The 23,827-nt window shown below is 40.2% G+C and overlaps 1 protein-coding gene across 2 annotated transcripts in view; it reads left to right on the plus strand.

Annotated features, from left to right (window-relative positions):
- The window catches only part of PCCA (propionyl-CoA carboxylase subunit alpha), a 378,551-nt gene that overhangs the window by 96,874 nt on the left and 257,850 nt on the right, over nucleotides 1-23,827 (plus strand). For both annotated transcript variants that reach the window (XM_015098256.3, XM_060394658.1), the window contains exon 7: nucleotides 9,181-9,312. In XM_015098256.3, the coding sequence (XP_014953742.2) occupies nucleotides 9,181-9,312 (132 nt within the window). The remainder of the gene's footprint in view (nucleotides 1-9,180; nucleotides 9,313-23,827) is intronic.

The raw sequence follows: 23,827 nt of genomic DNA on the forward strand, positions 1-23,827 counted from the left end.
CAGATGGAATCCCAAATCAGCTCTCCCTCTGGTCTTCTTGTGAGCTCTTCCTGGACCTCATCCATACAGCACGATCTGCGTATTCTGGAAGCAGCGATGCTGCCGAGGCTGGATGCTGTCCGTGTCATCCCGCAAAGGTGATGCTTCTCGACTTCATCACTGTTACTTTTTACCTATAATGGCAGCAGTTGTTGACAGTTCATCAGGCTTCAGTTTGTACAAATAACCATGTACTAAAGCCTTCCAGCCAGACATGAGAATGCCCCTTCCTTCCTTCCCTGCCTCTCTCTCCTTTCTTTCTTCTTTTTCTTCCTTTACCTCCCTCCTTTTCTCCCTCCCTCCCTCTCTTTTTCTTCCTCTCTCTGTCTCTTTCTTTTTCTTCCTTCCTTTTTCTCTACCTCTTTCCCTTCCCCTACCTTTTTTAAAAGCCAAAAACAGGTCCCTGAAGAGGTTAGCAAGTTCGTCTGAGCAACACCTCACCTCCTGGTCCCAGTGTTGGTTTTACTCCTAGAAGCTGGTGGCTACTCTGAACACATTCTCAAAATTTTTATTTTGAAAATAAAAGCCAGATACAGAGGAAAACTACGTAGAACACACGTGGGCTTGCTTAAGGCGAATAATCGTGTAACCATTATATAGGTTCGGATGTCAGACATCAGCCCTAATCCTAGAGTGCCTGTCCTCATGACCCGTCTCAATCCCAACCTCCAGTCTCTCTCTCTACATACAAACTGCTTTGACATTTACAGTAATCCTTTTCTGGCATTATAAAGTAATCTTATTGTCGAAGTGTGTCTCCCTGGACCTTGTGATCTGTCTTGCCCATTTATTTTCAATTTTGATATGTCTTCTAAGTTTCTCTCAAGCCATAGCTTCTCTCATACATTTCTCTTACTTTATAGTTTATCTGTTGAATAAACCTTGGGCTTTTTGACCGATAAAGTGTCTCTCAGTCTTGACTTAGCTGATGGGATAATCATGGCATGTAATCATGGCACCCTTCAGCGTTTCCTGCAGATGAGTCCCATCCCTGAATCCAGGTTGCCAGACTTCAGCTTCAATTCCTTTAACCAAGACTGTAGGAGGCACAAGTCTTGTTAGTGGTTTTTAAGGTCTAACCAGCCTTTGATGCTTATTATTCCTTCATTAGGAGAAGGCAGTGGCACCCCACTCCAGTACTCTTGTCTGGAAAATCCCATGGACGGAGGAGCCTGGTAGGCTGCAGTCCATGAGGTCGCTAAGAGTCAGACACGACTGAGCAACTTCACTTTCACTTTTCACTTTCATGCGTTGGAGAAGGAAATGGCAACCCACTCCAGTGTTCTTGCCTGGAGAATCCCAGGGACGGGGGAGCCTGGTGGGCTGCCGTCTATGGGGTCGCACAAAGTTGGACACGACTGAATTGACTTACCAGCAGCATTCCTTCATTAGATTGCAAAAATGGTGATATTTTAATTCTAACATCTTTTGCATTATTTAATTGTAGTATATTTATAAAGAAATTCTTCCCCTCATCGTTTGGTTTCCTAGTGGTGGAATTCATATAAAAAGAGCAAGATAGTGTATAATTCTTTATCTTTGTTTATCGTTTTTGGGGTAATAAGTTGGTTCCTTACTCGGTTAAGTTCTTCAAAGTTAACCAGTTCTGTGTAAAAGTATCACTATGAAGTCATTTCATTGAGACATATTCTGTAGGTTTAAGTCTGCTGAAATTACTGGTGAAGCTCCAGTTGTCACTGTTTGGTTGGGGGGTGCCTAAGTTGGCTCTTGATCTTCTTGACTTGACTCTCGTAATATTTTATAGCTTCTCTGCCCTGATACTATATTCTAGGCTCAAGTACTGTATTTCTTGCTCCAGGCCTTTAATCAGGTGACTTTTTCAGATGTATTGGTTCCTTTTAACGGTATTTGGAGTGGCTCAGATGGTGAAGCGTCTGCCGGCAATGCTGGAGACCCGGGTTTGATCCCTGGGTTGGGAAGATCCCCTGGAGAAGGCAATGGCAACCCACGCCAGTACTCTTGCCTGAAAAACTCCATGGGCTGTCGCCTGAGGAGTCTGGTACCCGACAGTCCATATACTTAATGAAAGTCCGTATACTTTGTTATATTAACTGTGTTATATTAAAAGAATATATGACATTGATATAGTTAATATGTGTGTATTTAGATATAATGCTGACCTCAACCCCAAGTAGGGTATATATAACACAAATTTAATATCGAATATAGATATGATATAATAAAGATCTACATCAATGAAATATGGAATAGTTTTGTAATATGTGGTATGTGTAACATGATATCAAACTATAATTAAATATAGCCTGTATTTTATGTGAGATAGGAATACGAACTGTGATCGTAGTAATACTAGGTTGGTCAAAAGTTCATTTGGGCTTTTCCATACGATGTTACAGGAAAACTTGAATGAACTTTTCCGCCAAACCAATACTTTCAACTAAAGTTCATGATTATAGAACTTTTACTTAACCTCTTCTTTGTTAACTTGTATCTTTATCCTTCCATAGTTAGAATTCTGACTTTCATGGACAGAAGAAATGATATAATTAAAGTACCTCCTAATTATTTGTCAGTAGTACACACACAGCAAAGGATAACAATTATAATACCAATGTAAAAATTTACTGAAAAGTTAAAGTTTTACACATCTCCCTGTTCTCCTCCACTTCGCTTCCCTGGTGGCTCAGAGGTTAGTTAAAGCGTCTGCCTCCAATGTGGGAGACCCGGGTTCGATCCCTGGGTTGGGAAGATCCCCTGGAGAAGGAAATGGCAACCCACTCTAGTACTCTTGCCTGGAGAATCCCATGGAGGGAGAAGCCTAGTAGGTTACAGTCCACGGGGTCGCAAAGAGTCGGACACGACTGAGCGACTTCACCATCACCATATATTTAAAATGCCAGAAAATCCAGCTATTCCACTTGCTATATTCATGTTCTCTTCTTAGCCTTCATTTAGGTTTGGTTCAGTGAGTAACTGCTGACTTTCCAAGTTAATCTCTCTGTAGCTGTTTTAGTTTCCTGAATCTCATTCTCTAGTATGGGCAAACCTTTTCTGTAAAGAGCCAGATAGCAAGTATTTTGGGCTTTGTATGCCATGTGATCTGTTGCAAGTTCTTAGTATTATCGTGGGAGTGAGAGAGCAGCCACGCAAATGTAAGCTAGAGCATGACTCTCCTCCAGTAAAACTGTCTTCCAGTTTCATGTAATTTTCACGTGTCATGATATAGCACCCCTAAACTTTTTTCCCAAACAATTAAAAATGTAAACAATGTAAAATGCGTCCTTAGATTGTGGACCATTTGGGAACAGGTAGTAAGCCAGATTTGGCCCACAGACTAGTGTGCAAACCCTTGTGCTGTTGGATTCCTCAGAAGGTCATTTTTCTCTGCCCTTTATCCTTGGGGATCATTTGTGATGGATTTAAAATCCTTGGCTCATCCTTTCTTTTCTTGAATATCTTACTCAGTGGAGCACATTATTATATTTTGGCATGATTTATTGCTGTTAAATCTGGTGATAATGTAAACTTCTCTTTTGAACAAGTTACTTTTTTTCCCTTTTAAGTGGTCTTGCTGGAATGTATCATGGTACAGTTTGCTCTGGGTTGAATTTTTCAAATAGGCTGTGGTATGTTTAATAGTTAACTTTCAATTTTAAGAAAATTTGCTCAAGTTTTGGTTTTTAGTATTTTTTTCTAGTTTTTTTTCCCCCCCAAAGACTCCTCTTATTCATATGTTGGATGTTCTTTGTTTATTTTTGGTATTTGTCCTTTTCTCTTGGATCTTAAGTTTTTTTTTTTTTTTTTTTAAGTTTCTTCCTTTGACTTCCTGTCTCTTGTAAGGCTTTGTTTTCTTTATTCACTCTAATTTTCCTCTAGTTTAGTCTTGATTTCCAAAATTATTTTCTTTTGCCTTTCTAATTCTTTCTTTAGGTCTGTCACCTCATTTCTGAGCATTTCTAATTCCAATTTATGTTATTTCATGTTTTCTTATTTTAAAATGTCTTTCAGTTTGTTTTGAAATGATAAGTGACACTGATCTGCTGTGTTACCATGTCTTTCTCATGCTTTCTTTCCTCCATGGATGTTATTCTAGTTCTTGTTTTTCTCATAAAAACTATGTATAGGATTTTACCTAGACACTTTTATTTTGCTTAGTTTTATGTGTGAAATTAGTTTTCCCGTATATTTCTTTTAAAAGAGCTATATGGTTTTTAAAATTGGTAATACATGTCTAAGAAGTTCAAATATTTGAACAGAGATAGCAGGAAAAGATTTATTCTGAGGTCTTGAAAAGATGAATTAACCTTGTAATTTCTTTTCTTCTTTTTGATGCTCATATTGTTATCAACACACTCAGGGGGTAGCCGTTTTTATATAATATGTGCTTTTGAGATAACTATGTTAATTTTTTGAAAGCTTTCTCACTGACTCAGTTTTTTTTTTAAATCTCAAGTGCTAACTTATCTGCCCAGTCAGAGAAGGCCCAGAAACTGGCCTTTTCTATGAGAAAAAAAATTTTTTTTTAATTAGGGAATAAAAATTAAAATCTAGAATCTAGGTACTTTAGGCAGTTTTTTTCCCATAGCTATGTCTCCTGTCTGTCTGACCCTGCTTTTACAGTTTATCCAAGTAATAATTCTTTATGAGTTTAACATGTATACATGAAAAAAAGAATCTGGATTCATAGTATAGCAATTTACTGTCATGGTATTTCTAAGAATATATATCATACATTCCAATTTTTACAGACGATTATTTCTGTCCTGCATTCATAACATAAAGCCTATTGTAAATTAAATCTGTTTACCTAACATATTGCTCAAACTCAACCCTTTCCCCTGTTTTTCTATCAAAATAAAATCAGAACCATGAAATCACAGAATTTAGAAGATGAAACCAATGTTTTGTTTTTTGTTTTTTGTTTTTTTTTTTTGCAATTAGGAGCAGTGGTTTCAGCTTTTTATAATTTTTTTACATATCACTATAATGATGTGATGTTTATGAAAAAAAATTCCTCTTTTTCATGACCATTATACATTTACCTGTATTTAGGTATTATATTTGTCATTCATGGTAAATTTAAATGGTCCTTGAAAAGCCTAGTTTGAGAAGTAAATTTTATTGCTTTGTCATATCAAACAGGTTTACTGGTGATTAAAGAAAATGAATAAGAAAAGATACAGGGCTAACAGTGGAGTATTGAAAGTTTATTAGTGCATAAATTTTGGCCTTAAGTTCTCAATTATGCAAAGGACTCTGGTCAAAAATTAGGACTTCTGAAACATGCTTTGTCACTTTGCAATTACCGTACATCTTAGCCTTGCTTTTTTGGTCAAGAATGTTGGGGGTCAGGAGTTATGATACTGCTACAGTTTGCCGTAATTACATTTAGAGGCTAACCCAGGGAGTGCTACCAAAACATAGGAAGATAGAAGGGAAGTTAGTTCATTGAAACATCTGTTTGAGTAGTTACTCAGTGTGCCACTGGCTGTTTTTCTTTGTGTTGGACGGAAGCAAGAATAGTCACTAAAATGCTTGATGTGCGTGTTCTTTCTTGGTAATTTTGCATTTTGGGGTGAGTAATTTTCCTCAAATTAGAATGCACAGAAAAAGCCTGGTTAATCAGTGGTTCCTGGTCGTTGGGCTCTTGTTAATCAGAAGTTTTACTGTATAATCACAATGTATTTTGGATGTTCTCATTTTATGTTATTTCTTCAGCTCTTTGTGTGGGTATTCTGATTACTTGATTACATCTGCCTGGCATAGTGGTATTTAAAACAATTTATAATAAAAATTCCTCCATCTTAGCAAGTAAGATGAGAACATGGAAAGACAATTGATAGTTGAAACCTGATAGTTTCCCCTTGAGTTAGCGTTTATTGGGTGGGATAAAGAGAAGTGAGCATGACTGTTGCTCTAGTGCAAAACGACCAGTTTATCCTTCCAGAGACACAGAGTATGTGGGGTGCGGTCCTACCATCACTTCCCCTCAAACAGAGCGGTTCAGTTTTCTATGTGCTGTACGTTTGGGGGGTTTCACATACGATTTTCTTTTGTAAGAAAATGAGTTTCTGTTAAAACTGCATAAAAGCATTTGATGGAGATGTACGTTATGAGCACCAGTTACGGCTGAGAGATTTCTTATCTAGCATTCTACTGTAGTAACACCGGGCTTCCCTGGTGGTTCAGACGGTAAAGAATCTGCCTGCAATGCAGGAGACTTAGATACGATCCCTGGTTCGGGAAGATCCCATGGAGAAGGGAATGGCAACCCACTCCAGCATTCTTGCCTGGAAAATCCCAGGGACAGAAGAGCCTGGTGGGCTACAGTCTACGGGATCGCAAAGAGTCAGACACGACTGAGTGACTAACAGTTTTGTAGTGACACTAGTGATTGCTGGTTTGAGTTCCTGTAATGTATATGGGGTCCTGTGAACCTAGCTGTCTTCTCGTTCTAGTGTTCTCTCTTTATCCGGACTTTTGGGTAAGAGACAAGAACTAATAGTTGAGGCACTCAGCTTCCTGTTTTACATTATTATTTTATTCAATCCTTCCATCAAACTGGCAAGGTGGTTATTATCCCCTTATCCCCCTTGTCACACAAAAGAGGCTTTAAACTCAGAATCTTAAAAATTCCTCTTTCTTCTGTTTTGATTTTGGGTCAGAGTGAGTGCCTGAGTTTAAAGGCATTGGCTTTTCTGTACATTTTATCTGAGTGACTTTATCTACAATCTTTAATTTCCTCCTGTTAGATGCCTTTAAACATCCAAATCTTAGCCTAGACGTATAACCTTATACGTCTTATAAGGCCTTATAACCTCCAGATGTCTCTGTCTGACTCCTGAACATAGACACTTGACTATCCCACACTTGACTGGCTCAGACTTTGTAAAGTTGAAATTGTCATATCATCTCCCAAATATTTATCTCCTCATATAGTCCCTTTGTTGATTCCCTGTTATCCTTGCATCTCCTGCTCTTGTTCAGTTGCTCAGTCATGTCCAACTCTCTATGACCCCATGAACTGCAGCACACCAGGTTTCCCTGTCCTTCACTGCTATCTCCTAAAGTTTGCTCAAACTCATGTCCACTGAGTCAGTGATGCCATCCAACCATCTCATCCTCTGTCATCCCCTTCTCCTCTTGCCCTCAGTCTTTCCCAGCATCAGGGTCTTTTACAGTGAGTCAGTTCTTTGCATTAGGTGGCCAAAGTATTGGAGCTTCAGCTTCAGCATCAGTCCTTCCAATGAATATTCAGGGTTGATCTCTTTTACGATTGACTGGCTTGATCTCCTTGCTGCTCAAAGGACTCTCCAGAGTCTTCTCTACCACCACAATTGCAAAGCATCAATTTTTCGGTGCTCAGCCTTCTTCATGGTCCAGCTCTCACATCCGTATAGAACTATTGGGAAAACCATAGCTTTGACTACACAGATCTTTGTTGGCAAAGTGATGTTGTAGCCACGCGTTCCGGGAAACAAACTCGCTCACTCAGAAGAACAATGTAGATAGTGGAGTGCAGTTTATTACACCGGTGGGCCCCAAGGCAGAGTCTCCTCTTAGCCAAGGACCCCGACCAGCATTTGTGAAAATCTTTTATACCCCATGTGTACGTGTCTGAACCCACCACTCCAAATTCCTTGATACTTACATAAACCAAGGAAAATACAATCCCAATAACCCCATCATTCACGTGCTATGTGCTCATGTGCTCAAACAGTCAAACAATTAGCCAATAATCAATAAACCCGAGGTTACACTCCGATAGATACAGAAAAATTTATGGCCTGTCTGGAGGAAGGAGTGATTAGTATATGTTTTCTCTTAGGCGATGAGTAACCTAGATACGATCTTCAAGGTTCCCCTGTCTGGAGGGGGGCTTATCCTTCTGTTGTTGTTTTCATAGGCACTAAACACAGAGTTCAGAGTCCATTGGAAAGGTGGCTGAGCATGATTAGCATGAACAGGCCTAAGATGGAGTCCAGGCCCTATGAATTCCTTCTTTAGTGTCTCTGCTTTTTAATATGCTGTCTAGGTTTGTCATAGCTCTTCTTCCAAGGAGCAGATGTCTTTGGGGTGAATGCTCTTTGCCCATGATGGCAGAGAGCAACCAAGCAACACACTGCAGTAGCTACTCTGGATGATATTCCCATCAGGAAAATGAAGCTACTTTCTGAAGCCAAGAGCCTTTTCAGGCTGCAGTGCCAGTAGATAGGATATGAGATGCTAATTATATGATTTATTCTTTATACTGACCATGGCCAGAGATCGTGAGAGAATCAACAGTTAGGCGCCTTATTCCAATGATGCCCTGCATGCAATCTGACTTTCGCCTTTTTGTATCTAACCTCAGTTCTTTACCCAATGACCACATCCTTTACCTCAGCAAACCCCTTCTTTATTTCTCTAGACTGGGCTCTACAGTGGCACTAACTCCATCGTATTCTGTTCTATTCCTTATTAATGTCCATGAGCTTTCTGTTTACTTTAATAACATCAACGCAGAGACATGGACCTATTGCTGGGGAACTAAATGTGATTTTAGTAGCTTTTATTGAAACCATTAACTCTACCTGGTAAATTGCTACTGTAGTCTTTGTTCTGTTCTTGTAGTCACAAAGATATTAACATTCCATACTTTAATTTGTCTCTTTCTCTGAGGTACTGGTGATCTGTTTCATGTCCCCTTGAATTAATTGATATCCTGTGATTTTTGTCTAGGTTATCCCCTCCACTTAGCTCAAAGCCTGACAGAGTTGGTGTTCATTGAAAATGCACTGTGCTGTGGGTCATGGAGAATACAAAGATTTGTAGGACATTTGAAAGGTGAATTTACTGTTTAAATTGGGTGACAGAGTACTAGATATAGCTTCAACACCATAGAATTTGCTTTTCCAAAGAATACTGTTAATATCACATAGGAGTTCTTTTAATTATTTTTATCTGACCTGACTTTGTTTCATGTATCTTTGCACACTTATACTATATGAAATACTGTATCATATATTGTAACATGTTGGCTCAGATGCTTGCTTTTAAGTTGTTTATGGCCTGTGAGTAACTAGTAAGTATACATATGGGTTTTTATTATGAAACTGTGACTCCATATCAAGCACTGTAACGTTTTTGTTACAAATTTCTACTTGCTTTTCTCCACAGGCAGCAGAAGATGTCATTTTCATTGGACCTGATACGCATGCTATTCAAGCCATGGGTGACAAGATTGAAAGCAAATTATTAGCTAAGAAAGCAAAGGTTAACACAATCCCTGGCTTTGATGGAGTGGTCAAGGTGAGAAACTATTTTACTCTAATCTTTCCAGTACATGTCCTGAGACCAAACATTTTGTCCAAAGTGTAAGATAAAATGCAGTTTTTGCTTTTTAAAATATTCGTGTTGGATTAAAAAAAAAAATCCATGTTGTTTACACTTGGATTATTTTGAATGGCACAAGTTAAAAAGAGGAAGAAGCCACTTAAGCATTGTATTTAATGAGTATTTGACTTTCACAGGAGAAAACTTGGTGATAAAGAAATGTGCTGTTACCTATATGGATTTCATTTATTCGTGGTTTTTCTTTAATGTTTGAAACATGATGTTGCTGTGTCTTTCCGTTGAGCTCCTGTCCATATGCATAAAACATAAGTCGTACTATAGCTGTGTGTCTCTGTAGATCCCAAGGACATCTCCTCAACAGCTTCTGCAGCAGCTGAAGGCTTCTAAGGAAGAAGGGCAGAAGTCAGAGTGTATGTCTTCCCTCCCTCTCTACACTTCTTCCCACCATCAAGGAAAAATTAACTCATTTTTTTTCTCATGAGAAAAGAGTCTCTTTGTAGACTTTCACCTTGCAATTTGAATTAGTTTGCAAGACCTTTTCATCTCAGTGTTTCTTATTGCCCTTTCTGAACTGGGCGATTCTTCATCATTCTGCTGGGTTATTTCACGCATTACAGGATAGTTAGCAAGCTGGACCCCTGATTAGGAAATATCCTCAATGTTTTGTCTATATTTACCTTAATACGTAATCATCCATTTTTTTTTCTTCTTTCGTCTTACAATGGATAAGATATTTCCCGTCCTCCATAAAGCCAGTTCTTCCTTTTACGTCCAAGATGTCCAGCTGTATCACCCTCACGGGCCGCAGTGTTCACTGATGGTGTTTTCTCTCTTCCATGTCTTAAAACTCTCCTTGTCTTTTAGCACCGTTCCATTATCACTGCTGTTAAACGAACTCAGTTGGTCAAAAAGGTACTGACCCCTGAGCGTAGTGATAAAAGAGGCTGCTGGTCCCTCACACCACGGTGCTTCCAGTCTGCAGGGAGAGAAATTGTCCTCCTCCTCTTCTGAGAGCATGGGAACATCTGGTCGCACCAGGGCTGCTGCCCTAGTTCTCCATCCTTTCACAGCCTTAGAAGAATTGTCCTCACTTGCTTTCATTTTCACACTTTACCCCTTAGCTGTAGTCTACATCTTTCTCCTTTCCTCATTCCCACTGAAATTTTTTTGCGAAGGTTACTGGCAACCGTTCCCTCTCAAAAAATGCAGTGTGTGATATGTGTGTGTATTTTTTTTTTAAGCAACCAGGAAGTATTCTTCTTAATATCTGTTAATATCTAGAGTATTCCTTTTCCCAAGTATGTGGGTCCTAAAGTACACAGAAAAATAGCAGGTAAAAATAAAAACAGTACAAAATAAGAACTGCTTTAAGACAGTTTTATAGTTGACTAAATATCAGTGATTGTTTACAATATAAAACTGTCCTCAGTGACTGGTCTATAAAAAGTGTAAGTAGGACACGGATTTCCCCAGTAATTTTTGGGGGCACTTACACAACAACTTACACAATTTAATTTCAGAGATTAAAGATCAAGAAAACTTTATGTGCTAACATGTCATGTCATACATATGTTACACTGTGTTCAGTTCACTCAGTCGTGTCCACCTCTTTGCGACCCCATGAATCGCAGCACCCCAGGCCTCCCTGTCCATCACCAACTCCCAGAGTTCACTCAAACTCACATCCATCGAGTTGGTGATGCCATCCAGCCATCTCATCCTCTGTCGTCCCCTTCTCCTCTGCCCCCAATCCCTACCAGCATCAGGGTCTTTTCCAATGAGTCAGCTCTTTGCATGAAGTGGCCAAAGTATTGGAATTTCAGCTTTAGCGTCAGTCCTTCCAAAGAACACCCAGGACTGATCTCCTTTAGGATGGACTGGTTGGATCTCCTTGCTGTCCAAGGTACTCTCAAGAGTCTTCTCCAACACCACAGTTCAAAAGCATCAGTTCTTCGGTGCTCAGCTTTCTTCACAGTCCAACTCTCACATCCATACATGACCACAGGAAAAACCATAGCCTTGACTAGACGGACCTTTGTTGGCAAAGTAACGTCTCTGCTTTTGAATATGCTATCTAGGTTGGTCATAACTTTCCTTCCAAGGAGTAAGCGTCTTTTAATTTCATGGCTGCAATCACCATCTGCAGTGGTTTTGGAGCCCAGAAAAATAAAGTCTGACACTGTTTCTGCTGTTTCCCCATCTATTTCCCATGAAATGATGGGGCCAGATGCCATGATCATCGTTTTCTGAATGTTGAGCTTTAAGCCTCATTTGTACAGTGTATATTTACCTCTATCTTTTCAAAGCCTTTCCGTCTCTTGGCCACTCTTTGCTTCTTGAAATACTTCTGGCACATTACTCTTAGTTCTAGTTTTGTGTTTGTATTCTTGGCTTGTTTAAATGCTTCATTCTTAGCATTCATGCTGATTTTTCTTCCTAATTTTGTCCCTTAAGTGTTGATTTTATTCTGAGTTTTCTCTTATTGTACAGACTCATTCTAAGCAATATAACTTATTTTTATGGCTTCAGATCTCAAACCTGTTTGTCTCTTCAGTTCAGTTCAGTTGCTCAGTCGTGTCCTACTCTTTGGGTCCCCATGGACTCCAGCACGCAAGGCCTCCCTGTCCATCACCAACTCCTGGAGTCTACTCAAACTCATGTCCATTGAGTTGGTGAGGCCATCCAACCACCTCATCCTCTGTCGTCCCCTCCTCCTTCCACCCTCAATCTTTCCAAGCATCAGGGTCTTTTCAAATGAGTCAGTTCTTTGCATCAGGTGGCCAAAGTAATGGAGTTTCAGCTACAGCATCAGTCTTTCCAATGAGTATTCAGGACTGATCTCCTTTAGGATGGACTGGTTGGCTCTCCTTCCAGTCCAAGGGACTCTCAAGAGTCTTCTCCAACACCAGAGTTCAAAAGCATCAATGCTTCGGTGCTCAGCTTTCTTTATAGTCCAACTCTCACAGCCATACATGACTACTGGAAAAACCATAGCTTTGACTAGATGGACTTAAAGAACAAGGAAAGTGGTTAAAAAAAAAAACACAAAAAACCTGAAAGGCTGCATTCCAGCTCCTGAGGTTGAGATGGTGCCTGCTCAGAGAGAAACAGCTGTCTGTGATGTGAAAGTTTCATTTCAGTTCTTACTGGCTCTTTTAAATACTTGAAAACAAGCTTGAACTCATACTTGAATGTGACTGGAAGACAACAGGATCAGCCTGGTCATCTCCAGACGGGGAGCTAGGTTTAAGTGAGATTGAGGGTGGTGGTGAGAGAAAAATGAACTGCTTGCTGATTGTACTCTCCTCGGGTTAATGCCATTCAGTAATGGTTTTGCAGGTTTTTATCAAAACTCCCTGCTTCAGCCTCATCTTTAAAAGTCCCTGGTGCCTTTGTTCTGAGTCTTTCTGAGCTTCTATGAGGGAAATCAGGTTTTCATTAGTGTCTCCTTTGGGCACTGTGGTTTTAGTTCTTCCTAAGTTGCAGAACTGGTAAAGACTCTGATGCGGCGAGGGATTGGGGGCAGGAGGAGAAGGGGACAACAGAGTATGAGATGGTTGGATGGCATCACTGACTCGATGGATGTGAGTTTGAGTGGACTCCGGGAGTTAGTGATGGACAGGGAGGCCTGGCGTGCTGCAATTCATGGGGTCGCAGAGAGTCGGACACGACTGAGCGACTGAACTGAACTGAGGTTGGTCGTAACTTTTCTTCCAAGGAGCTAGTGTCTTTTAATTTCATGGCTGCCGTCACCATCTGCAGTGATTTTGGAGCCCCCCAAAAGATATCACCTTGGAACTGCATATCGAGTTGCTTCTTAGACAAGTTGACCTGATGACATTGAGACACCATAAAAGTAACAAGTTGGAAGCCCACCTCATCCTCTTCTCTCTAGCCACGGACTGCCATTTGGTGGCTCCATGAACACCTGTTTTTGTAAATAAAATTTTACTGGGACACAGCCATGCTTTTTCCTTTACAAGTGTCTGTGACTGCTTTGCTGTGATGATGGCCGAGTTGAATAACTGTATCAAGCGACCCACAAAGCCTGGAATATTTACTAGCTGGCCTATTCAGGAAAAAGTTTGCTGACTCCTAGTATAAGCTTCTCATTTTTCATTCTTCCCTGCCTGGGAAAATGCCAGCATTTCACCAGCTAGAAACTGAGGAGTTCTTGATATATATTGCTAAAGAGAATTACTTAAATATCTTTCTGATCTGTTACTTTTTTTTTTTTTTTTTTGGTCCTCATGCTAACTCCAGGTTCCAGCTAACATTGTATAGACTGGATTACTTCACCAACCTTCTAAGTCCTCTCCTTGTAGCCAGTCTTGGTCCCATTCAGTTACTTTTTGACACTAAAACTTAAGTGATGTTTCACGTATCCTGATTTGATCATATGCTTGTGCTTAGAAACTCTTCAGTGATGATTGATTTAAATCCTTTGAATAGTTCTCCTGTGTTTGTCTCTTCAAACTGAAACTGTGTCAGCTTGCTCTTTGCATCGAATGAGCCAGTCTCCTGTGACATCGTTCAGATTTTTGAAACTTCTGTGCCTAGTTCTAACATGGGCGTGTTGATTCTGCTTCAGTCTTTGCTATTGGTTGTCTTCTCCACATAGTTTAGGTCATGGCTTAAACATAGCATTTCTCACAGAGGCATTGCTTGACTGTATGTATTAGATTCGGTCTTCTACTATATATTTTCCCTGAATTACCCTAGTGGAGATGATGGAATTCCAGTTGAGCTATCTTATATCCTAAAAGATGATGCTGTTCAAGTACTGGACTCTATCCGCCAGCAAATTTGGAAAACTCAGCAGTGGCCACAAGACTGGAAAAGGTTAGTTTTCATTCCAACCTCAAAGAAAGGCAATGCCAAAGAATGTTCAAATTGTCATACAATTGCAGTCATTTCCAATGCTAGCAAGATTATGGTCAGAATTCTTCACGCTAGACTTTAGCAGTAGGTGAACCAAGAACTTCCAGATATACAAGCTGGATTTCAAAATGGCGGAGGAACCAGAGATCAAATTGCCAGTAACTGCTGGATCATAGAAAAAGCATGGGAATTCTAGGGAATCATTTACCTTTGTTTCGTTGACTATGTGAAAGCCTTTGACTGTGTGGATCACAGTAAACTATGGAGAATTCTTCAAGAGATGGGAATAACAGGTCACTTGAGAAAATAACAGTCTCCTGAGAAAACTGTATGCAGGACAAGAAGTAACAGGTAGAACCAAACATGGAACAACGGACTGGTCCAAAATTGGGAAAGGAGTACGTCAAGGCTGTATGTTGTCTCTCTGCTTATTTAACTTATATGCAGAATATATCATGTGAAATGCCTGGCTGGATGAAGCACAAGCTGGAATCAAGATTGCCGGGAGAAATATCAATAACCTCAGATATGCAGATGACACCACCTTTGTGGCAGAAAGTGAAGAGAAACTAAAGAACCTCCTGATGAAGGTGAAAGAGGAGAGTGAAAAGGCTGGCCTAAAATGCAGTATTCAAAAAACTGAGATCATGGGATACTGAGCGACTTCACTTTCACTTTTCACTTTCATGCATTGGAGAAGGCAGTGGCAACCCACTCCAGTGTTCTTGCCTGGAGAATCCCAGGGACAGGGGAGCCTGGTGGGCTGCCGTCTATGGGGTCGCACAGAGTTGGACACGACTGAAGTGACTTACCAGCAGCAGCAGCAGCAGTCCCATCACCTCATGGCAAATAGATGGGGAAAATGTGGAAACAGTGCCAAATTTTATTTTCTTGGGCTCCAAAATCACTGTAGACAGCACAGAATGAAAAGATGTTTGCTCCTTGGAAGAAAAGCTATGACCAACCTAGACAGCATATTAAAAAGTAGAGACATGACTTTGCTGACAAAGTTCGGTATAGTCAAAGCTATGGTTTTCCAGTGGTCATGTATAGATGTGAGAGTTGGACCATAAAGAAGGCTGAGTGCCAAAGAGTTGATGCTTTCTAATCATGGTGCTGGAGAAGACCCTTAAGAGTCTCTTGGACAGCATGGAGGTGAAACCAGTCCATCCTAAAGGACATCAGTCCTGAATATTCATTGGAAGGACTGATGCTGAAGCTGAAACTCCAACACTTTGGCTGTCTGATGCTAAGAGCCGACTCAGTAGAAAAGACCGAAGGTAGGAGGAGAAGGGGGCAACAGAGGATCAGTTGGTTGAGTGGTATCAGTGATTCAACGGACATGAGTTTGAATGAACTCCAGGAGATAGTGGATAGGGCAGCCTGGGGTGAAAGACAGCGTCAGACAGTGGTGTTGCTAAGAGTTGGACACAGCTTAGTGACTGAACAACAACAAGCCTATACTTCATTTATCAAGTTTAAAACTATTTACTCATCTATTCAGTAGATATTTAACATAGTGCATGCTGTTTGTCTAACATTGTTTTAAGTGCATGGATATAGTAGGGATCAAAAGAGACCAAAACCACCAAACTATTCTGCCCTCATAGAACATACGCTATAGAAGGAGACAAACAATACACAAAAAATAAGAAGCATAGGACAGGGAACGGGGAAAGGGCATGCTCTAGGGTAGAGTTTATTCACAGTTTTAACGAGGTTTTGCATGATGTCACAGGGTGTGTCGTGTGATGATCAGGGAGAGAAACAAGGTTTACTGAGTAGAAACTGTTCACAAGTGCCAAAGTAATGAGGTTAAAGAACAAACAGTATGGAATTACGTGACTGGAGTGATCAAGGGAGAGAGAAGAGGTAACAGGGGTCAGATATGTAGCAGCAAGTTCATTTTATAGCCCTTTTGCCCATTGTAGAGGTGGGTCAAGTATCTGCTTCTGCCTAGTACGCTGCTTGCTAACAGAGGTTGTGCTCTGTTCTTTACCGTATCACTTGCGCGTGGTACCTGGCACACAGTGAGCGCTGACTCAAGATTTGTTGGATGAATAGTGTTCTAGGAGATGCATTTTATACACATACCGTTGTATATAAATTATCTGTCATTTAGTGCCTATTTATTAGACACACCGATAGAGGGGAACACCCAACTAATAAAAACCAAGAGAAACAGTAAAACGGACATTAGAATCGACCCACATGTGCTGTCTCTCTAGATACTAAAATTGGCTGAAAAGACTATAAAATTAGTATGACTACGGTGTTAAAGAACTTTGGGGGAAATGTGGAGAAAATAGCTAACCATATAAAGAATTTCACCAGAGAATTTGAACCTACTAGGAAATTAAATAAATCTTCTATAGCTATAAATACTGTATATGAAAATAAGAACTTTAGAAATGCTTAATAGTAAGTGAAGCAGAATACAGGATTCATGTTGTAGCATGCATCAGTATTTCATCCCTGATTTTATGGATGAATAATATTCCCTTGCATGAAAATACCACTGGGATATTTTTGTGGCGTTTTTTTTGGCTTGTTTTTGTTGTTGTAAGAAATGCATTTGGTTATTGTTTGTGTAGGAAATGTGTTTGTAATTGGTTAGTGAACATTTGAATTATTTTTAGTTTTTGGTGATTGTGGATATTGTTGCTGTGAACATTTGTGTGCAGGTGTATTGTTGAATATCTGTTTGAAGTTCTTTTGGATATATACTCAGGAGTAGAATTGCTGAGTCATAATGATAATCCTGTGTTAAAGTTTTGAGGACCTTCCAGGCATTCACGCCTTTGTGTAATCCCCTCTTCAGTTTGCCTCACCTCCCTCACTCAGTGACTATGGCAAAGGGTGATGGCATGTCACTCCCTTAATTAATTACTTCACTCCCTTGATTAATTTCATCACAAAGGTGGTGAAATATAATTGTGTAATTGTGTTTTATCCTAAAAGACTCCTTTCTGAGAGATGAGAGAACAGATTCTAGGTGTTGGCTTGATGATGAAGGCAGCCATATTGAGGAAACCCACATGGCAGTGAATGGCAAACCCCTTCTGAGGATCGAAATGAAGGTGACCTCCATTCCGAGCCAGCAGAAAGGTGGGGCCATCAGTTCTCCAGCCACAAGGAAATAAATTCTGCCAGTCCCTTGAATGATGTTGAATTTGTCCCCATTTGAGCCTCTAAATGAAAGTGCCGTCTGGCCCATGCCTTGATTGCAGCCTTGAAAGACCCCAAGAAGAGCATGATAAGTGTTTTCTTGATTAGGCTGTCAGCTGTTGGGTTTTAGTCCTTCCTCACATTCTCATCTCAGAGAGTCTGAATGTATTAGTTACTCAGTCGTGTCCTGCTCTCTGTGACTCTGTGAATTGTAGTCCCTCAGGCTCTTCTGTCCATGGAATTCTCCAGGCAGGAATACTCAAGTGGGTAACCTTTTCCAGGAGGTCTTCTTTACCCAGGAATTGAACCCAGGTCTCCTTCATGGCAGGCAAATTCTTTACCATATGAGCCATCAGGAAAGCCCAGCATTTGGGTAGTGGTCTTCTGAACTTTGATCTATTCAGCCCTCCTGCCAGTATAATTGTATGTTTATATACATAAATAAATATATATATAGAACAAGAAATCTGGCCTTGAGATATTCACTTTGGGCTTGGAGTCCAAATTAATTTTGTCTTGATGAGTAATAGTCCTCAGGAGTTCAAGGAAGAGGTCATTAGGAGAGCATTTGATCTAAAAATTCTATTTGCATTCTTTCTTGTGAGTCAGTGAGTCTAGTGTCTCATAGGAGAAAGGAGAAGTGAAGTTGCTCAGGTGTGTCCAACTCTTTGCGACCCCATGGACAGTAGCCTGTCAGGCTCCTCCGTCATGGGATTTTCCAGTCTAGAATATTGGAATGGGTTGCCGTTTCCTTCTCCAGAATGTTCCTTGAGTAAAGATTCAAAGCTGGGTACTGGCATATGGAAAATGTGACAAGTATTAGAGATACCCGTTATCTGAGTACTTTGTTGACACTCAGAGAGGGCTGTGTAACAATGGTGGTGTTTGAGGTTGATAGTGTACCAGCAGTATCAATAATTAGTAATTAGTGAAATTTCTCCTTTGAGTTGATAGGTGAAATGGGTATTTGATTCACTTTTGAAACACTGTTACAGTTTTTTCCTTCATTTTCTTGGCTAATATCGAGCAATTGTTTACTGATTGTCACTTCTGGTTACAAAATCTGCTGGTGTCTTTATCAGAAGACTATATTAATATCTGGAATGGGAGCATCTAATTTTATCTGTAAGGGCATTAGTTTATTCTGGGCCTTATTCTACTTTTGTTTTGAGGCTCCTTCAAAATGTATAGTATGAAATTGAAGACCTGAAAATGTGGCTGTTTTCCATCCAGTTTTTATTCATGAAATTTCCCATTTCTGGTTTAAGACTGCTCACAAAACATGGAGAGCTGGGGTTGCAAGTGCTTCAGGATCTCCCCTTGATTTCTGTCGAAGGGCATTAAAGAGGCCATCTCTGACATCTCCAGAGGACTTTGCTGTCTCTGCCAGCAGAACTGCACTAGAGTCCAATGGAACTTCACAGGGCGGATTTTGGTGGTAGTCTCCCAAAGACCTTGCCCATCATGTACAGTTTTTCTAAACCTCTGTTTCTGTTTGGTTAGGAGTCTCAAGTCACTTTCAGGGTCTTCCTCTTCTCCCCGTTAATCCAATATTTTCTGCCTGAGGCTCTTGCTAGTAGTATGAACCAGTTGATATAAACTTGGGTACCTTAGATTATACACTCCTAGAATACTCTGTTTCTCTGTAAACTTCTATTTTGTGGAGGCTTTGGGAAATCTTTGATACTGCCTCTCAGTTCAGAATGAGATCGAGGTTTACTTCAGCCATAGGGACTTGCCCTCATTTGACAAGTTTCTGGTCAGCCAGGAGAAAAGGGGAACAAGTCAGGGGAAGGAAGAACAGGGCAGGGAAAGCGGAGGAGCACAGAATAGAGAAACAGGAAGAGCAGGATAAAGACCAGTAGGTTTGAGAGAGTTTTAAATTTTTTACATTTTTCATTTGGCTTTTTCTGTGCCTTTGCTGTTCTCTGTGAATCTTGTCGTCCCTGTTAATTTCATAAGGAAACAGATTTGGCATTTGAATTTCTTCTGGAAGCTTCTTCACGTTGATTTAAAAAATGCAAAAACTCTGGATGTTTGAGAGTTTGTGCCCCTGTTTTTCCCTAAGGTGCCTCTCAGATGAACCACTCATACCAAAAGCTTTCGAAAGAATCTGTTGTAATTCTAAATTATGCTTGGTGAAATCATGCCATGGAGAAAGATAGGAACTAGAGTTTGAGTTACAGATTTAATATGTTTGAGGAGAAGTAGTCTGACTCACAGCACAGGCAGCCTGAGGCAAACCTTTCATGAACATCTTATACTGGCTTATCAAATTGTGGTTGGCCATCTCTAATCAGAGACCTGGCTCTGTGCAGGGCCTTGGTGGTTGAGCATTTGGAAGGGAGATCTACCAGCCCCAGACTCCCACAGACAAAAAACAGAGGAAAGTCCTCAAGGTTTTGATATAGGGTTTCAATGTAGATTTTGTCCTGTTTGAACACCCTTGAAACCTTCTGAACTCACTGGCTCCTGGAGCCTGCATGAAGGTGAACTTGTAGATCCCATGCACGTCTGCTTCCCAGTGAACTTGATCTTATGGACTTTAAAATGTTGATATTTTTGGAGCTCTCTCTAGTGTGAAATTTTTCTCCATATTGTGGTTGAGGAGATCCCTGGGTGGGGGGCTCTATGGCTTTTAGTAGGCCTTGAACTGATCCCAGTGAAACCTCCAGAATTGCCTGAAAATGATAGTGCCTTTTACTGTAGTAGGTGTTTCTAATTGTAAACTTGGTTTTGCTTCTTCAACGGGTGTTCTTGGTTTTCTTTTCAAGGAGGCTTCATTCGACAAACTGTATATGAATTTCCAACCTCTGTTCATTTGAAAAATAGGGAAAAGTAGAAAGTTGAGGAAAAGAAATCCACTGTTTTTCACTATCGTCTCCTTGTATGCCTTAGGTGATTTTTAAGATCCTCTTAATACTCTTAAATAATGATGGATTGTCATTGCCTGTGTAACTTTGACTGTGGTGTACAGTTCCAAATACCACTTGTCTGAATGAATTTGTTAAACTGCAATTGAATCTATAGGATATAGTTTTCAGATAAATATTTTGAAAATAATTTTATGGAATGCCCTTTTGTTTTTCAGATAAATTTTAATACTAGTTTTATTTCTAGTTTGCTTTTAATTCTTTCTGATATAAGAAGCAATACATTTTTTTCTTTTAAATTTGATTATTTTAGAAGCCTGTAGTAACTCCACTTTAATTTGAAACTGCACTACTCTTCACATTGTGTAGTTTAGATTTGTTAGGTAAAAGATTGTTTTTGATGGTGTCTATGCAGATAGAGGTTTGCTGATGCAGATAAATAGTGTAAATTTTTGGAATACCTTGTAGTTTTAGCAACTGCATTAAGCAGTACTCTTGCACTGGAAGACTATATGTGCTAATTATAGATAATTCCATCTTTTTAAAATCCATTCTTTCTTCTCCCCATTGATCTGTGGTATTTTTAAGGCAGTTCTTTTTCTCGGCAACTATATTCTGCCTTTTTCCTTTCCAAGTGCTTGAGTAGATTAATGTGGTTTCAGTTTGTTATATCTCTCTTTAAAACATTTGTTCCTTTTCTATTTGAATAACTGAATGTTACTTGGAGGTTCCATGGAGATGGTTTACTATATTCTTTTAAACCATTGTGTGTTGTACTTAAGGAGTCTTCTGGAATAATTTCCTTTTGTCTTGTCCTTGAGTTGCTCTTTTCATGAGAGAGAAACTAGTGTTATTTTCAAGTGTTACTTAAAGTAGTCAAGTATTCAGCTCCTCATCTGGTATCAAGTATTTGCCTTTCATTGTATTCAGTATCTTATTAACTAGATCTCAGGGGCTTGAGAACAGAATGAAGAGTGTTTTTCTGAAGCCGCCAGTAGATAGGGTTGGAACCCCAACTACTTGTTTAGCCAAAACAGCAGCAACAACAACAAAACAACCAGCCAGAGACCCTGAATTCAAAGAGCTTCAGCTCCCCTTAGGGAGACAAGTAGACAGGCAATTTAATACATTTTAATAACGTGAGGCTAAGAGTGCATGGGGCCCATGTAGTAGGGGCCCCTAACCCCGTTTCAGACTTCCACAGGAAGGATATTTAAGTGATATCTGAAGTCTGAGTAACAATGAGTTAGCTAAAAAAGTCAGGCTAATGATGGAAATATAGCATTATGGTCAGTGAAAATACCTTGTCAGAGCTGGGCAACCACAGGAGCTTTAAAAAACTGCAGGGATGCCCTGTGAGGGGCTGTAGTAAGACGGGGCTGAACAGATACTTAGGATCTAGATATGTGTGGTCTCAGGGCTTCCCTGGTGGTTCGGTGGGAAAGAATCCACTTGCAGTACAGGAGACACAGGAGAGGCGGGTTTGATCCCTGGGTGGGGAAGATTCCCCTGGAGGAGGAAACAGCAACCCACTCCAGTATTCTTGCCTGGGAAATCCCATGGACAGAGGAGCCTGGTGGGCTACAGTCCGTAGGGTTGCAGAGTTGGACACGACTGAGTGACTGAGCCCACGTGTGGCCTCGAATGCTGTGCTGGGGCATCATTTTTGTGGATTTGGGAGTCTCTGGTTTCATGTAGAAGAGCTAACATGATCAAAATTGTGGAATTAGAAAACTTATATGCAGGTCAGGAAGCAACAGTTAGAACTGGACATGAAACAACAGACTGGTTCCAAATAGGAAAAGGAGTACATCAAGGCTGTATATTGTCACCCTGCTTATTTAACTTCTATGCAGAGTACATAATAAGAAACGTTGGGCTGGAAGAAGCACAAGCTGGAATCAAGATTGCTGGGAGAAATATCAATAACCTCAGATATGCAGATGACACCACCCTTATGGCAGAAAGTGAAGAGGAACTAAAAGCCTCTTGATGAAAGTGAAAGAGGAGAGTGAAAAAGTTGGCTTAAAGGTCAGCATTTAGAAAACGAAGATCATGGCATTTGGTCCCATCACTTCATGGGAAATAGATGGGGAAACAGTGGAAACGGTGGGTGACTTTATTTTTTTGGGCTCCAAAATCACTGCGGATGGTGATTGCAGCCATGAAATTAAAAGACGCTTACTCCTTGGAAGGAAAGTTATGACCAACCTAGATGGCATATTCAAAAGCAGAGACGTTACTTTGCCAACAAAGGTCTGTCTAGTCAAGGCTATGGTTTTTCCAGTGGTCATGTATGGATGTGAGACTTGGACTGTGAAGAAAGCTGAGCGCCGAAGAATTGATGCTTTTGAACTGTGGTGTTGTAGAAGACTCTTGAGAGTCCCTTGGACTGCAAGGAGATCCAACCAGTCCATTCTGAAGGAGATCAGCCCTGGGATTTCTTTGGAAGGAATGATGCTGAAGCTGAAACTCCAGTACTTTGGCCACCTCATGCAGAGAGCTGACTCATTGGAAAAGACTCTGATGCTGGGAGGGATTGGGGGTAGGAGGAGAAGGGGATGACCGAGGATGAGATGGCTGGATGGCATCACCGACTTGATGGACATGAGTTTGAGTGAACTCCGAGAGTTGGTGATGGACAGGGAGGCCTGGCGTGCTGCGATTCATGAGGTTGCAAAGAGTCAGACACGACTGAGCGACTGAACTGAACTGATTTTGATTTGTGATGTGGAAAATGGATTAGAGCAGTGCAAAGCTTGAGGTTGGTAGGCCAATTAGAACGCATTTCCTTTAATCCAGACAGGAAATGATGGGGGCCTGAAGTAAGATATTAGGATGGAGCCAAGTAGGCAGTGTGGGGAAACACTGGAGGTTGAAGATTTCATGATCCCTTAGATGTCAGGGGTGAAGCAGGGGGAGGAATCACCAGTGGTTAAATTGCTTTGTTTGGTTCTAATACCTACCTTTTTTCCTGGGATATTTATTAAACTTGTTCAAGTTTCTGTTGCTCTGTAAGAGAGAATAGTAATAATTGCATCTCAAAGTTATGGTAACGTAGTTGAATGAGGTTTATACTATAGGTTCACAGTAGTAATTATTTTTATCACCTCATTAGCTAGATTTTCAACACTGCACTTTTGCTTTAGTAGAAAGAGCCAAATAATAAGTACAAAAAACTGGTATGAAGGGAATCATTACAAAAACCAAAAAAGAAAAGCTCTTTCCTAGGAATCAAAAAGTATACTGTTAGACATCAGTATCCTTTTCCCCTGCTAAACCAAGAGTAACTTTCCTGATGATGCTACAGAGGCTTTATATTTTTTGGGAAAAAAAAAAAAAAGATTTATTCAGCCATGTTTATTACAGTGCTTTATAATTAGAGAAATGTGTGCTAAAATTTAGATTTGCAAATAAATTAAGCAGAAAGAGTCTTCTGTTTGACTCAGAGTATCTGGGAAACACATCATCAGCGGGAGCCTATTTCTTGAACCCAGGATTGTTGGAAGTTCTACTTTATTTTTGTATATGACTTGAGGGTCTATTAA

The sequence above is a fragment of the Ovis aries genome, chromosome 10 (genome assembly GCF_016772045.2).
Source record: "Ovis aries strain OAR_USU_Benz2616 breed Rambouillet chromosome 10, ARS-UI_Ramb_v3.0, whole genome shotgun sequence".
Classification (NCBI taxonomy): Eukaryota; Metazoa; Chordata; class Mammalia; order Artiodactyla; family Bovidae; genus Ovis; species Ovis aries.